A 15,798-nucleotide genomic window follows, 5' to 3' on the forward strand; every position below is an offset into this window, starting at 1 on the left:
TCCATGCGTTCGAGGATAAAGATCAGAAACAGGGAGCCTTCTCTGCTCATGGGGTTTCCCCACATGATTATAAACCCTGCTTCTGAAAAATATATTGGCTCCGCCCAGAGAAGTGTGTGGAAGCAAGATGGGCAGGGTACCATTGGACACCATTAAGGAAAATTTCAAAATATACTTCACCCAGACTTTTTATTCTGTCTCTAACCTAACGGGATGCTGAGTATTGCCATACAAAGCAGCCTGCTGTTGTTTTTCTATGGGGAAATACAGATTTTTCCAGATATCGCGAAAGCTTGCGCGCCGCCCCCCCCCCCCGCACTTCCCTGTTGCATTTTTGACAAAAGTTATATGTGCCTGTATGTGTGCACTCAGTGTTAACAGAGCAGTTCAAGAGAATGTAAAAGCTTTTAGTCACTTTCCTTTCTGTTTTCTGCAGCTTTGTGACAGATGTTGTGGACCTCTATTACGATAGCGAAGAGATGGTTTGTGAAGACGTGGAACTCCAGGCCTTTGTGAAGGACGTCTATGTTTATGGGTTGAGAGGAACCAAGGCTTCAGGTGAGATCTGCTAGCCAGATTCTCTGCCCTGTGGCATTGCTGGCTAATGAACAGAAATGCATTCCTCCTTTGATCTGAAGCTGAGTTGGAGATGTAAAATTTCCAGCAAATGAATCCATTCTTCTCCTGGAATGAATGGAAGTTTGGAAGACAATCTGAAATGTATGCAATGCTTTCTTATCAACCCATTCAAAAGTTATAGAAAGTAAGATATTAATAAAAAAGAATAGGCAGGACATGCATTTCTCAGTATATCATATATGTGCTCTAAACCTCAGCTGTAAAAGAAATATGAGCATTGTCATAATTGATAAAGTATCTGCTAATCTCTTGAAAAAAATATCAAAAATTCATTAATTGTGTTCTACCATTTACTTGCATTAGGGACATTTTTATTCATGCCTATTCTAGCCACTATAATAATGTGTGATAAAAGTTAACATAAATAATTTGGGCTTTTAAAAAAAAGTGAATAAAAACATTTTAAGATCCAAGTCAAATCAATATATTGTTTATATCAATCCAGATGTTTCTTTTTTTTCGTTCGTTCTTTCGTTCTTTCTTTCTGCATTCAAATTTTATTTACTAATCAGGTTGAAAGCAGCACAGGGTTGGACATTATCAATGAATTTAGTGCAAAACATTTAAAAAATGTGAAAATTTCCGTAATCTGGTAGGCTGGTTTATATGTATTATTTTGTGATAAATTAGCTTAATCATAGTTGTTCTCAGGGTCCAAGTAAGTTCATATGGAGAAAGGTGGTCCTTGAGGCATTGCAGTCTTGAGCCGTTTAAGGCTTATAGGTCAAAACCAGCATTTGAATTGAGCTTGGAAGCTAATTGGCAGCCAGTGCAGTTGGACCAGGATTTGTTCAAACCGTCTTGCTACGATGAGCAACCTGGCCACTGAGTTCTGCGCTAGCTGAAGCTTCCAAACTGTGTTCCGAGGCAGCCCTATGTATAGCACATTTCAGTAATCCAGCCTAGACGAGAGGTTACCAGAGCATAGACAACAGAAGTTAGGCTGCCCCTTGTCCAGATAGGGGTGCAGTTGGGCTACCAGCCAAAGCTGATGGAAGGCAATCTGCACCACTGAGGCCACCTGAGGCTCAAGCAACAGAAAAGGGTCCATAAGTAGCCCCAACCTTTGTAGCTGCTCCTTCAGAGGGAGTTTAACCTAGGACCCTTGTACTTACGGGACCGCCTCTCCTGGTATGTCCTGCAGAGGACCCTAAGGTCCATGAATAATAATAATAGTTTGAAGGTCCCGGGCCCTAAGGAAGCCAGACTATCCTCCACCAGGGCCAGGGCTTTTTCAGTGATGGCTCCGACCTGGTGGAATGCTCTGTCTCATGAGACTAGGGCCCTTCAGTACTTGATCTCCTTCCGCAGGGCTTGTAAGACAGAGCTATTCCGCCTGGCCTTCAATTTGAATTAGCCTGATCCTGGGACCCCACATTTAAATTCTTCTCTGGTCTCCTTGCTGGCCCTAGTAGGACCAACTTGGCCAGTTAGCCCTGGTGATAATTTGATGTCTACTGACTGTGTTTTTTTGTTTTGTGTTTTCCCCCAAAATGACCCCTGAATTTTTGAATTTTATTGATATTGATGCTGCATTTTATGTTGTATTTTATGTTGCTTTATGCTGTTTTTAAGTTGCATTTTAATCAATGTTTTATATTTGCTCTTAGCCGCCCTGAGCCCAGTTTTTAAACTGGGAAGGGCAGGGTATAAATAAAAAATTATTATTAATTTATTATCAAGAGCAAGGAAGCTCCCCTTCCATCTGGTCTCATCTCATGGGACAGTGAAAAATAAATGTTGTTGTGTTTCCAGGTGGGGAGAATTCAGAAAGGTTCCACAGCCTTCCTTTAGTTTATTAATTACTAATATTATCACTTCTACTACTACTCTTATTAATTTAACTCTTTCTTCTTCTTTCAGGATTTCCTAAGACAATAAAGACACGCCAAAAGCTGTCAGAATATCTCACCGTAGTGATCTTTACAGCATCTGCACAACATGCAGCAGTAAATTTTGGTCAGGTACAGTTTATCTGGAAGCAATTCTGTCCTTGAACTTCTAAAGTGGGTTTACACACCAGTCCAGGTAGTCTACAGTTTGATAAAGAAATATCAATGATGGGAATGGTGGGGTCACCTGAGTGCCTGTTAAAAGGCACAGAGCAGCCTAACCAAAATTTTATCTTCCAGATGATTTGGACGCGGGTAGCTCTGCAGTCTAAACCACTGAGCCTAGGGCTTGCCGATCGGAAGGTTGGCAGTTCGAATCCCTGCAAGCGGGGTGAGCTCCCGTTGTTCAGTCCCAGCTCCTGACCGCCTTGCAGTTTGAAAGCACGTCAAAGTGCAAGTAGATAAATAGGTACTGCTCCAGCGGGAAGGTAAACGGCATTTCCGTGCGCTGCTCTGGTTCGCCAGAAGCGGCTTAGTCATGCTGGCCACATGACCCGGAAGCTGTCTGTGGACAAACACCGGCTCCCCCAGCCTATAGAGTGAGATGAGCGCCACAACCCCAGAGTCGTTCGTGACTGGACCTAACGGTCAGGGGTACCTTTACCTTTAACAGCAATTCTGTCCCCAAACATCTGGCGGGCACCAGTTTTGAGAAAGCTAGGAATAGGGTAAAGGAAACAAAACAGCACCTGTGTAACCATCCTATCCTAAAAACACATTAACAAGGTCTTTCTTTAAAAAAGAAGTCTTCTTTCATAATGCCTAAAACCTATTCACCAACACCACCAGTCAAGTATCTAGCAGTGAAGTTGAAAGACGTTCCCTTTTCAAGCGCAGCTTGAGCTTCAGCTTGAATTGAAGGAGGTTGGGCGGGGAGGGATCCTGCTGGCAGTTAGCCCTGGTGTCAGCTTCAAGAAAAGCACCAACAAGGGCATCTGAGTGCTAAAATCCAGCTTTACTTCCCAGCCTAGCAACTTTGCTGCTTGGTGGACAATTTGGCTTGGCATGAAATGCTTAAATCATAGCTGAAGAGGTTCACACTGAATGTTAAGATCAGTAAGCCATAGTTAAAGCATTGTGCTGTGTTCAAATGGAACAATAAGCCACAGGCTGTTAATTCACTTTTATTTAAACCACAGCTTAACATGATATGTGCACCAGGTCAGAGGCATTCCAGACTGAGGAGGAGAGAAAACAAAACAAAAGGGAGGAAGGAGGGATTGCAGTAGATTAGAGATAATCCGAATGCAGTTTCGCCAGAGAATAAAGGGAAGACTTTGGAAATGCTCAGAACTGAGATGTGGTGAGGGCAGAGGAGGGCCAAAGTTTGCACATCTGTGAAGTACAGGAAACCACGGTATTTGTAACAGTTAACATAACAGTTTTGAGAACATGAGAAATGAGGATTGCTGCCACCATCAACATGCATGTTTCTGCACCCATCACCTTGAAATATGCTCGGAGTCCTGTAGTGATTTCATGCTCTTTATTGCAGCTTGTAAAACAGTGACTGAATTTCCCCCCCAAACCTCAGGCTTTTATATACATTATTTACACAATGAGCCCCGTCTGACTGGCTGATTCTACTTCCCTCCTGGAGCCTGATTGGTCTTCTCCTGCAAGCCAATCACTTCTTGCATTCTAGGATCCTACCTGCCTATTGTTCTAGGATCCAAGCTTAGTATGTAACACACCTGTTTATATTTTGGAAAATACCTCACGTATTGGTACATCATGTTATATAGTGCAGTTCACGTAGAGTTCTGTTTTAGGTATCTGCGTTTTATGCTTTTCTTTTGATGCATAAAATCGGCGCACCATGTGAACTGAAACTGCAGGTTGCTGAATCACAATTCTCAATTGATGCTAAACTTGTTGTTCTCTTGGAGGCTGCCCATTTTCTCTTTAGGTATTATTTCGCCTAAAGATAATCTGCTAATCTGGGGCGTTATTTGGGGCTATTTAGGCTAGTGGCAGCTGCTGGCTCTTTACATTGGTGGGACACAGGATAGCTAATGATAGATAGTTGGCTTCAGTTCTGAGCATGCTTCTATAAAAGAAAGTTCCACGGGACGCAGTGGGCGTTACTTCTGAGTAAATGCATAGGGTTGTGTTGTAGTCACAGCTAAGTCACATTTCAGCAGTATGCCTGCTCGTGACAAATTGTGTCAGTACATCCTTCCAATAGAGAAACCATCGTAAACAGTTATTTTACCACACAAAGTCTAATCCAAAGCAGGTGTAGTCAGCCCTACTGAATACATAGGACTTACTCCAAAGAAAGTGTATTAGACATTAGGGTTTTCTACTCCCTGCTCCCTCCACTGCCTTTAACACCAGTCTGACATTAAAGAGTAAGTCACAGGGGCGGGGGCGGAAATGGGCAAAAAACCAAAAACCAGTGCCCCATTCCAGACTCTGGACTAAATTTCATGACTTTTCAGTTATGACTTCTTATATTAGCTCATCCTGCATTAACAAAGAGGAAGTGGAAATGAGAATCCTGTCTCCTCTTTCTAGCTGCAGCCCTCAAAAACATGTTCCAATGTGGGATTATGCTGCATGGGACTGAAGCTACAATGAAAAACCCTTTTTGTATAAACAGGAGTGTCTTCCAGCCACACAAGCACCCTTTATGATTCATAGAGATTCCTATATCTTACTGGCTCTGTCCTGTTTTTCCCAGTACGACTGGTGTTCCTGGATTCCTAATGCCCCTCCAACGATGCGTCGCCCACCCCCTACAGAAAAGGGGAGCGTCACCATTGAGTATATTGTTGAGAGTTTACCGGACAGAGGGCGCTCCTGTTGGCATCTTGGTGCTGTTTGGGCCTTGAGTCAGTTTCAAGAGAACGAAGTAAGTGAAACTTCTAACATATTCCTCTCGTATATCTCAGTCATAATGCATGGGGCCAAAACTGAGGGTCAGTGCTTAGCTTGGAAATCCATGTTTTTCCATAGTGCTTTCAGAGCATTTTGGAGAGTTGTCCAAAATTTGGGACCTGTTAACATTCCCTATAAACACACCTCTGGACAGCTCTAACTACAGGAACTGAAAAATGCTTTAGTTTTTGCCGATCCCTCGGTCCCTGGCTCCTGCCAACCTAGCAGTTTGAAAGCATGTCAAAGTGCAAGTAGATAAATAGGTACCGCTCCAGCGGGAAGGTAAACGGCGTTTCCATGTGCTGCTCTGGTTCGCCAGAAGCGGCTTAGTCATGCTGGCCACATGACCCGGAAGCTGTACGCCGGCTCCCTCAGCCAATAAAGTGAGATGAGCACCGCAACCCCAGAGTCGGTCACGACTGGAAATACTTTATTGTCACTTGTACAACTTGTATACAGTGAGATTACACAAGCACCCCCCACTCAGCTCTCTTAGTCTTAATTCCCCTCGTTTACTGACGCACACCCACCAAACCCAAAAGTCAGTTGCCCTGTTGTTATCTTTTCATTCAGCAGCCTAACAGCCCACGGATAGAAGCTGTTCTTTACCCTGTTGGTGTGACTAATATTTAATATTTAATATATTATATCAAATATATAATATTTAATATATTTAAATATCATATTTGCTCACTAGACGAGGAAGGGGCTATTTTTGCAGTGTCTCAGAATTAGCTGCATTATTTCTTTTAGACATTTCCCAACAGATACGTTTTGTGACTTCTTCTCCAACTAGGTGTTTCTGGGGATGTATCCAGATGAACATTTCATAGAGAAGCCCGTGAAAGAGGCCATGAGGAAATTCCGCAAGAATCTTGATGAAATTACCAGTTGCATTGCTGAGCGGAACAGGAACAAAAAACTCCCCTACTATTATCTTTCTCCGGATCAAATACCCAACAGTGTGGCTGTTTGAATTAGCCTTTTCAAAGACATGAAAAGGCAGTGAACTGGAGTGACAATCATGGCAAATTATCTACAAGCAAATCAGCTGGCTTCAAACCAAATTGGGTCTTAATTTGTACTAGATACTATTGTAGTTTTAAGTTTTCTTTGAATATCTAGCCCTCATATATAATTAGTTGGTACCGTGTTACTGTTTGATAATAATTTTTATAATTGTCAGGAAATACAAAACCTTAAGGAACATTTTTCACCTTAAAAACAGAACCTTGACCAATGGAGAAACTCTATTCCACACATTTGTTTCCTATTTGTGGTCAGAACACCTCTGTTTTGGAAGCTGTTACCCCCTTTTCAGTAAGTTTTTGTTTTTAGGAACCGAGTGAAATTATGATTTCCATAAGGAATGTTTGTTGGCTGGTCTGGTTGTTTTTACAGGAGCTCACCAGCAATTTAAAAATGTCTCTAGTCTGCTTTTGTTGGGGTTCATAACAACAGATGAAGACATTAAGGATGGTCTGGGGGACATGGAACTGGGGTAGATTGAAGCCGAAGGAGTGTCTGAGCAGAAACTTGACCCTACCTCACATTTCCATGCCACCCAAGGGCCCACAATATTATCTGAGGCAGAAGGACGAGTAGCAACATAGGTTGCTCCATCCATTTGCCATCAGAAAGAAGTTCCCCAGATCATCACACACACACACAAACAGCAGTGTTGTGCTTCCTTTCAGAGAGCTGGAGCTGCAAGAGTCTAGTTGGAGGTTCACCTTTATAAGGTGAGCAAGCTGGACCTGGCAGTTTTCAGCAGATTATGAGCTCTGAGCTCCGCTCGCTTTGTATATGCACACAGGCTTTTGAATGGGGCCTGTCACGTTTTCAACGACCCCCTTCAAATGCTTGGGACATTCCTGGTTGTCGTTTTTATAATGATAAGAATACTTACAAGTCTCATACTTGCCCAGTTGGGGGGGGGGGGGGCGTCTACCAGTTGCCTAGCAGGAAACAAGGTCTCATTATCTCCCCAAGTCAGAAGAGTGGTACTATTGGTCCTTGACTGTCCACAATATAATATATAAATACCAGCTTTCATTGGAAGGTTGTGTGAAAGATTTTACGGCTTCCTTAAGCACTTTGTTGAACTGCTTCTGTGATTCCTTAACATGTAAACAAAAATCCTTCCCTACATACTCAGTGAATAAAGTGGATTATTATGTCCCCACTTTCCTGTTTGTTTGGTTCTGAAGTATTTAAAACAATGTAAAAACAATGTCATTCTTATTCAGCATGCAAAAGCGTTGTGTTTTTAAAAAGATGATGTAGCTGGTCCTGAAATGCACTTATTTACTACATTAGGAAGAGACTGATAAATTAGCAGAGCAACCCAAGCCCTGGCCAAATAGGGACAGCCCATCACAGAGCCCATCACATGCTGTGGCAGAAAGGGCAGGTAGAAGCCTGGAGCTGGCCTAGCAATGGGATCCAATGCTATTCAGGGGTGGATCCTGAGCTGGATCAGACCCCCTCCGAAATGCCCTATTTTGGGGCTGCCTGTGCGCTGCTGTCACTGGCAGAACACCTACTACTGGTGGTTACTGCCTCCTGCCCACATTTTTCAGCTGGTTGAACAGAGAGCTTTATGCCAGTGGAGTAACGCAAATGTCTTTCTGTGGGCAGAGGGAGACAGGGTGGATTAGGAGTTTGAATCTGAATTAAATTATTCTGCTGGAAACCCACTAATTCTAGTTGACATACTGTTGTATAATGCAACAGTGATACGAAGTTTGAATCTTTGCGAAGTGCATAGATTTAGTTAGTGCACTGCACATTGCCTGCATGTCTGCTTGGAAGTAAAACCCATCACAGCCTGTGACTCCCTCCTTTGGCAATCTACCCAATGGTTGCCATCAATTTGATTTGAAGTAATTTTTTAATGAAATGATTTTAAAATGTTGTCTTATTTTATTGTTGTTAGCCGTCCTGAGCCCGGCTTCGGCTGGGGAGGGCGGGATATAAATAAATTATTATTATTATTATTATTATTATTATTATTATTAAGCTCAACTGGTTTTATTCCAAAGTAAATTCACATAGGATTGCAGTCTAAATTGTTTTACATGAAAATTATGCAGGGTTTTGATCGTGTGAGAGACGAGCACCACTTCCTATTTTTCAGATAACTCAAAGCTCATCAGTTTTCTGTTCACCACAGTGGACTACATAGTGCTGACTGCAAAAATCATAAGAACTTTTGCTTATCCAACGACTTCCTCTTCCAAGATATCATAGTTTCAGTTCCACAATTACTAAAATAAGATCACTAATCTATTTCAAGCCTTCTTGGCAGGTCTCAATTCCATTGCAATCTGGTTGCTCAAATTCATTTTTATCAAAATTAAATTATCCTCTTTTTCAAAATTTGAGTAATTTGGGGTCCGCCCCCGAAAACCTGGTTAATCAACTTCTATAGAATATTAAATATCACTGAGATTTCAATATTTCACCAGGTGCTTCATGCTTCCTTTGCTATCAGTAGAACACAGCCCTTCACAAACGAACCATGGTAAGAAAGGCATTAGGATTTTCTTTGGAACATTTCCAAAGGTAGTGCTCGCTGCCATCGCTGTGAATTGACCAGCTCTGCATCTCCTATTCTGGTATGGGAACGCAGGCAAACAGGCAAAATGTAATGTAGTAAACCAACATTTACGCACTTCCAGCCTAAAACCACATCCCTTCATGTGCAGGAAAGTAAGGCAACCCAAGCCCTCAAGTTCCCCAGAAGCTGAGCAGCTGAGCAGAGCTCTAAGCAGCCCTTGGAGGTGACACCATCTTCAACAGAACAAGGGCAATTGTGGTGGGAGCTGGTGGTTAAAGTCCTTGAGGAGAAAGATTCTCTCTTCCTCTGTTTTGTATTTTAACAGACTAGTTGTCTGAAGATAGCGATGAGCTCAGTGTGTTTCCAAGACCACCCCCCCCCCAATATATTTTATGCTTGATATTGTTATGGCTTTAAGGTGTTTTTAAAAATAGTAGTTTATAAATGATATTAAATAAACAAGCAAACAGCATTTTATTCCTGCGCCGGTGTGACTTTTCACTCTTTTCATAGCTTGTATAAAACTGTTTGGGACTGCCTCATGCCATTTTCCAGTTTGCTCCCTATCCATTCCAACTGAAATTGATTTTTAAAAGGCTTAAAACATTAATCACAGGGTATCAAACTCCGTTCCTTCAGCCTGATCACCTGTGCAGCAAACCGGAAGAATCTGAGTGGCTTCCCCGCCCATCCTTTTCCCATGCATGCCTCCTCCTTGACCTCTCGCAGCCCTTCCTGTTCTCCTAGCCCCTTTCCTCCCAGTAATAACATCCCGAGGATTCTTGTTGCTCTGCATGGTGAGTAGAAAGCCTTTTTTTTGTGGCAAAAGGGGTTTGTGCGTGGTCTACCTAGAGATTATCTTGTGGCTGGTTACAACGCCCCCAGGAGTCAATTTGAGAGCAGCACCCACAAAGGTTTCACAAAATTCCAGCAGGCCCCTGGTCCCCCCCCAAAACTTGGTGACTCCTACTCTAGTCATTTCCCCAACAATTTATTGATGATAGCAATTTTGAGTCAGTTTGGGTCCAATGTTATCTACATTCTATCTTGGCTGCAATTTCCAGAAATGCCTGAAAAGTCTGGTTTCCAGTGTTTTTAGCCAATGGCCATTACAATGCAACTCCAGAGCAAAAATTTAAGCTGTCAGCCCTAAAAATTGCAAAGTTCCCCAAATCATTCCAGAATAAAACCACAGATTTATGAATAAGCGCTTTTAGAGATCTTCAGAAGTAATGCACCAGCTACCAGGTGAACTTTGCGGGATTCTAAATAGTATTATGTAGGAACTTATTTTACAATACAGAAGTACCTTGGAAGTCGAACACAATCCGTTCCGAAGTATGTTTGACTTCCAAAACGTTCAGGAACTGAGGCACAGCTTCCGATTGGCTGCAGGAGCTTCCTACAGCCAATCAGAAGCCGCAGAAGGCCTGCTGGGTGTTTGGCTTCCCAAAGAATGTTTGAAAACCGGAACAATCACTTCCGGTTTTTGATCGTTCGGGAGCTGAAACATTCGGCAACCAAGCCATTTGAATTCCAAGGTATGACTGTGTATCCAGTTTATCCAGAGCTACTCCAGTTGCTGCACCATATAAAAAGCAAGAGACAGTTTTAGCAACAAAAATTTTTATTGTCATTTCTAACAAATGATGACCTAAGGGTCACAATAAAGTGTCTTTATAGCATCCAATGAATGGGTAGGTGACATTTTAATTGCTTCCAAATGGGTGTGTGCCACAGGGTGTTTTCACAAAAATGAAGCAACACCGTTTGACCATTCGGGACCCACTTATGCCTTTTAAGAAACACCACCACTTTGTTCTTATTACAGTATAAATCTTCCTGCTTACAATAAATTTCAGATTGGAGAAGCAATCTTCTCCAATAGAACGTTTCGATTATCAATTGAGGGGAGTCAGGGAGAGAAGTGAGTTCTTATATGAGGGTTATTACATAAAAACAGTAGTGGGGACAAAATACAACACTGTTGTACTCCCTTTATATAAATATCGAATATAAAAGACAGCCTGCAAGTGCAGTTCAAATTTTTGCATCGTTATAAAGGAACAACAGCCATTTGTCATTTATCCAGTGAATTGGCTGTAAAGTTTCCCCGCAAAGTCAGATGAGAGTTCAACAAATGCAACACACAACTTTTTTTGGTGGACTGCTAATGTACTTTTGTAAAACGTCGTCATCGTCATTGATCAATTGTACTATTGAGAAAGCCAGCCGGCACTGCGTACAGGACTGAGGACATGCTTCTCTTCAATCTATTGTTCTAACTTACCTAAAAGATGTCATGAATATATATTTTTTGTGGGAACAAGACAAATTACTGGGTGACAGTTTGGTGAGTCACCCCACTTGCCTTTCTTAAAAGATTGGAACTAAAATACTTGATGTTGAGAAATACATGTCCTTCGTATTCAAGGAACAGTCAGTACCACCAGTCCTATCACAACAGGTCTCAGAGCAGGCATGCAAATCTCTGCCCCACGGCCAAACCAAACCTGCCAGGCCCCAGTGCTGCCCCAGGCTGTGAGGCTCTGGGGAGCTTCTGCACAAAGCCCCTTGCCAGCCCTGAGCTTGGCATTTGGGCACAGCAAATGACTCTCCTATGCAGAAAGAATTAGTCATTCCGTTCTGCATCTTTTGAACATCCTTTCTGTATTCTGGGAAAAAATTAAAACAAGACTTGTAAAACAATCCATTAGTAGTTAATTCATTTTTTAAAGTGATAGAAAACTGTAAAATTGCATATCTTTGTAACTCACATTGTGTCCTCTTTTGTATTCCCAAACCTTGTAAGACTCTTGTTGTGTAATAAGCTTGTTTGGTAATCTGTATCACTATTGCCTCTCGCAGTATGTTAAAAGTATGAAAAGATGCGATAGAATTTATTCAGGCTCATGATTTTTCTTTAAAATTCTTCCACTTTGTTTTTAATCTGTCAGCAATCTGTCAGTGCCCAAATCTTTTGTCCAAATGCACTTATAGTACATTATTCAATGCAGAAAAATATAACATACAGTGCAGATAAGGAATTCGAAGTAAACCCAGCTGAATAAATAACAAAGGGAATGATGCTAATATCTTAAACTTATGACATAAATGAATATGAGATTGAATATTTTGGAGGCTTACTAACATTTCAAGAAGTTCATGATTTAGCTAGGCCAAATACTGGGGGGGGGGAGGGGGCGATGTCAAAGGAAGGGACATCAAACTGCAATCTTAAAGTATTATGTTTAGAGAAATCTGTATAGGAAATTAGGTTCCTTCCACCAGAACTCCCTGAACTTTGCATCATGAAAAGCATCTTACTGTTATAGCACGGCTTCTTCACTTCTCCACTGCGACAGCTCAGAAATGTCATTTTGGATAAGGCTCTTTATAGAAAGGGCTCTTTAATAATCTTTGAAAATAATGCTTGCTATTTTAAAGTGCACCGCTTTTCATGAACGCAGTCTCTCAAGTCTTTTTTCTTTAAACACATTTTGTCAGAACTCACACTGAAATTCAGGCAGGTACACTTCCATCATGGGAGATCTTACAGCAGAAACATGATGGGCACTGCAAAGATTATTGAAGCAGTGGTGCTAGGAAAGGAAAGGCCTTTTAGCTGTTGGCAGTCAGACAACCTGCTTTTCTGCCCCACAGAAGCCCCCCCCCCCAAAACTAAACATTTGCCCTGTTTTTAAGAGCAGGTAAAATTTGTTCGCTACAATGTTCTTTTCCTATTTTCTCAACTAGAAAAAAGATATACTTTAAAATTCAGTAGGCTGAAACTCTTAACAAGTGATATGCTTAGAATTATTGTTCGAGTAAAAATTAAGGCACTTGGCATGCAATCCTAAGGGCCCCTAGGACAAATCAGATCAACTCCTCCAATGCTGGGGACAGAGATCTGATGTCAGAAGCAACCTCCCAACTTCTGGCTCCTCCAATGCCTTGGCCAAGGCATCCTTGGAGATCCAACATCAGCAGGGCCAACCAAAATGGAGAGCATTTGAAGGTCCACCGCCCCCCTGACACACACCCAAACTGGAGATAACCAGCCACGCTCTTGAGTTATATAACCACTTTCATATTCCCCTCCCTCCCCATCTTTGGACTGCACTACAATTAAGATTTCATAAATTTACAAAGCAATACGATGTTAAATACTAAATCATACACATGTCATGGTCTTCATAGTAAACAGTAAAGTACATTTAAGTTTGATACAAATAAGTTCACAGTCACTGGTTTTGTTTATTACATTAACTAATGATGTTGGTCTAAACAACTTTGTTAGAGAACTTTGATTTGCAAAAGTTCTTTGGAAATAAATCAGAAGTTTATAGAAAATATTGAAACAGTCAAAATGGAAAACAGAGTTGTATGTGGCCACATGGACCAATGTATTTTTCAAGTTATTTTAAAGGATCCTAATCCCCTTTAGGAAGTGTGATCAGCTGAGCAGAACAACCAACATCACACAGTTCACTTGATGAATTCTTGTTAAATGTTCTACTTGAAATTCCCAGGTGGAAATAACAGAAAACATACATACAAGCAGCGTTCCAAGGCCTTCAAAATGCAGCATCAAAATTCCCTTTGCAATTCTCTGTATAAGAAATTAGCCTATCGACTGAGTCTTCACTCTTCAGACAAGCAATTCAAAACACTGAAATGATTCTACATTTAATCTATGGTTATATCAATTTTTCCTTGTTACAAAACTCAAATGTGCAATATTCCCAGAAAAATAATGTACTCCTGGAAAAATGCCCAGAGAACTTGTAGTGTTAGGCTTAAGAATGTTTGTAGAGTCTTAATTTAAACCATGTCTCCTTTTCGTTGTTTTAAGGCAAGTGGTTAGCTCTATGTTGCAACTGAGTCTTGATTAAGTCAAAGGAACAAACCAAAAAGAAATTATTTAATTTTTCTAAAATAAAATAAAAACAATTAAGGGAGCAATCCTATGCTCCCTTGAAAAGGTGGCAAAGGGGTCGTAAGATGCTGTGGACCTCTGCTACCAGAGACAGTAAGCTTTGCAAGTGCGATGGTGAAAATCTATGTTGTTGTCGTCACTGTTCTGATTATGACTGAGCAAGGAACAGCAGTTGCTGGATGTGTGACCAGGGAGTTTATGGGTCTGCAGGATAATATGGCTACTTGTTCCCCTGGCACTCTTCCAAAAGGGTCCTTAAGTGCTGGTGCAGTTAATTCTGTCTGCAATGGGAAGGAACACAATGAAAAACAAAGGGAGGGGTGAACCACACCACTTCCTGCTCTGGGTTGCCACAGATCTCTCTCCCTCGATAGGAAGGATTGCTCCCTTAAAGTGCTCTATGCTTTGCAACCTCTTTTTTCCTGTTACAATATTCAGCAACATCTCACAGCTGGAACTTAAGCAGATTGCTTGAGGTAATATTAGAACTACATTAGGACTTGCAGGCTTAGAAGTGGTGGGGGTGAGCCGCCTTCCTGATATGCTTGTTTTGTGTTTGCAGGAAGTAGGGATGGAGGAGAAACCTGTAGAACTGGAGCCTAAGTGGACCAGAACTGGTTCAATCAGAGAGGCTCATGACCCAGGTTTTTTTTCCCCCCATTTTGGAATGTGCAGCCCTACAGGTCTCATAATAATAGGGTGGTCTGCGGACTCCAGTGCTGCCTCTAGCGGTTTTTCCTTTGAGAAGTTTGCTTCTCCAAAATAAGAGCTCCAGAAGTCTTCCAGATGCTCACAGCTTAGAACAGCTCCCGTGATGGGTTTTTGACATTGTGTGCACCCAACAGAGCAAGTCTCCTTCCGAGAGATGGAACCTGTTGATGTTCCAGCACCATGAGAGCGACAGAAAGCCACCAAGTCCTGCTGCTCTCTATTCTACTCAAAACACACCACAGTATGAAGCCCCCACACTAGGTGCTCTACGCTGCAAGTGGCTGGAAGACTTCTGGAGTTTTGCAAAAGGGCTTTTTGGGGGAACAGATTTGAGGCTGGAGCCCTCAGACAGCTTTTTAAGTACTTTTATTTTTCGAACAGAGATTTTAAAGGATGGGATGGACTTAGTTGCATCCCCCGAGTTGTCTGTAATGGGTCTGTCCATCCCTTGCAAGTAAGTTTTTTCTTTTTACGTAGCTGGGAAGCATTTAGACATATCATTTATGGATAAAGATGGCATCCTTTAGCTCCTAGAGGTCGCTTTTGGTTGTTTCACGCAGTAATGGTTGCTTCATCAGTTCTTACATGGCCCTGGAATAGCGGAGGATGGGTTTTTTGGGGGGACGGGGGAAGTAGGCTCCAAAAACTGACAATTCCTTACAGAGGACAAGGACATTTGACCTCATTTACAAATCTTGCAATCAATCCTGTATTTCTTTCAGGTCAGCTTGAGATTTGCAACCCTGGTAATGTGTTTATTAAGTGCAAAAGAAAAAAAGCTGCACCAGCTCAACCTTTGCTGATTTTGAGCTGCTGAGCAGGGTAAACAATGCTGGTGCAGATCTTCATGGAGGGAAATATGCTAGATATGAAGAATGTTTGCCCTGGAGTCTTCAGGCTCTGTATAATGTAAACTGCTCATTTCTGCATGATGACTCGCAAGCATATCTGTATTTTCAAGATTTGGTTCAATAAGCACGGGTTTTTCAAATATGTTCTTTTTGCTTGTTTCTGGACAGTTCTGAACATATATAACACGGTTGTAAGCCTTAAGTCTTTTCCAAAGCTGTATGTAGACTTTGCACTGAACATACATGAACAAAATTCCTCCAGTGAAACCAATAGCTACCACTACTAGTTTAGTCCAAAATGGCCACTCTAGAATACCTAAA

General features: G+C 41.7%; 2 protein-coding genes across 3 annotated transcripts in view; one reads left to right on the forward strand and one right to left on the reverse strand.

Moving 5' to 3' along the window:
• The window catches only part of ALOX5 (arachidonate 5-lipoxygenase), a 38,639-nt gene extending 29,181 nt beyond the window's left edge, over nt 1-9,458 (forward strand). The window contains exons 11-14 of the mRNA XM_083748439.1: nt 437-558; nt 2,503-2,603; nt 5,218-5,388; nt 6,211-9,458. Of these exons, the coding sequence (XP_083604565.1) occupies nt 437-558; nt 2,503-2,603; nt 5,218-5,388; nt 6,211-6,390 (574 nt within the window). The 3' untranslated portion in view covers nt 6,391-9,458. The remainder of the gene's footprint in view (nt 1-436; nt 559-2,502; nt 2,604-5,217; nt 5,389-6,210) is intronic.
• A 1,127-nt stretch (nt 9,459-10,585) lies between these two features.
• LOC310848884 (uncharacterized protein) overlaps nt 10,586-15,798 on the reverse strand; it is a 46,780-nt gene continuing 41,567 nt past the window's right edge. For both annotated transcript variants that reach the window (XM_083748458.1, XM_083748457.1), the window contains one exon: nt 10,586-15,793. In XM_083748458.1, coding sequence (XP_083604584.1) covers nt 15,489-15,793 — 305 coding nt within the window. In that variant the 3' untranslated portion in view covers nt 10,586-15,488. The remainder of the gene's footprint in view (nt 15,794-15,798) is intronic.

The sequence above is a fragment of the Podarcis gaigeae genome, assembly GCF_964106915.1.
Source record: "Podarcis gaigeae genome assembly, chromosome: 7".
In the NCBI taxonomy this organism is placed as follows: domain Eukaryota; kingdom Metazoa; phylum Chordata; class Lepidosauria; order Squamata; family Lacertidae; genus Podarcis; species Podarcis gaigeae.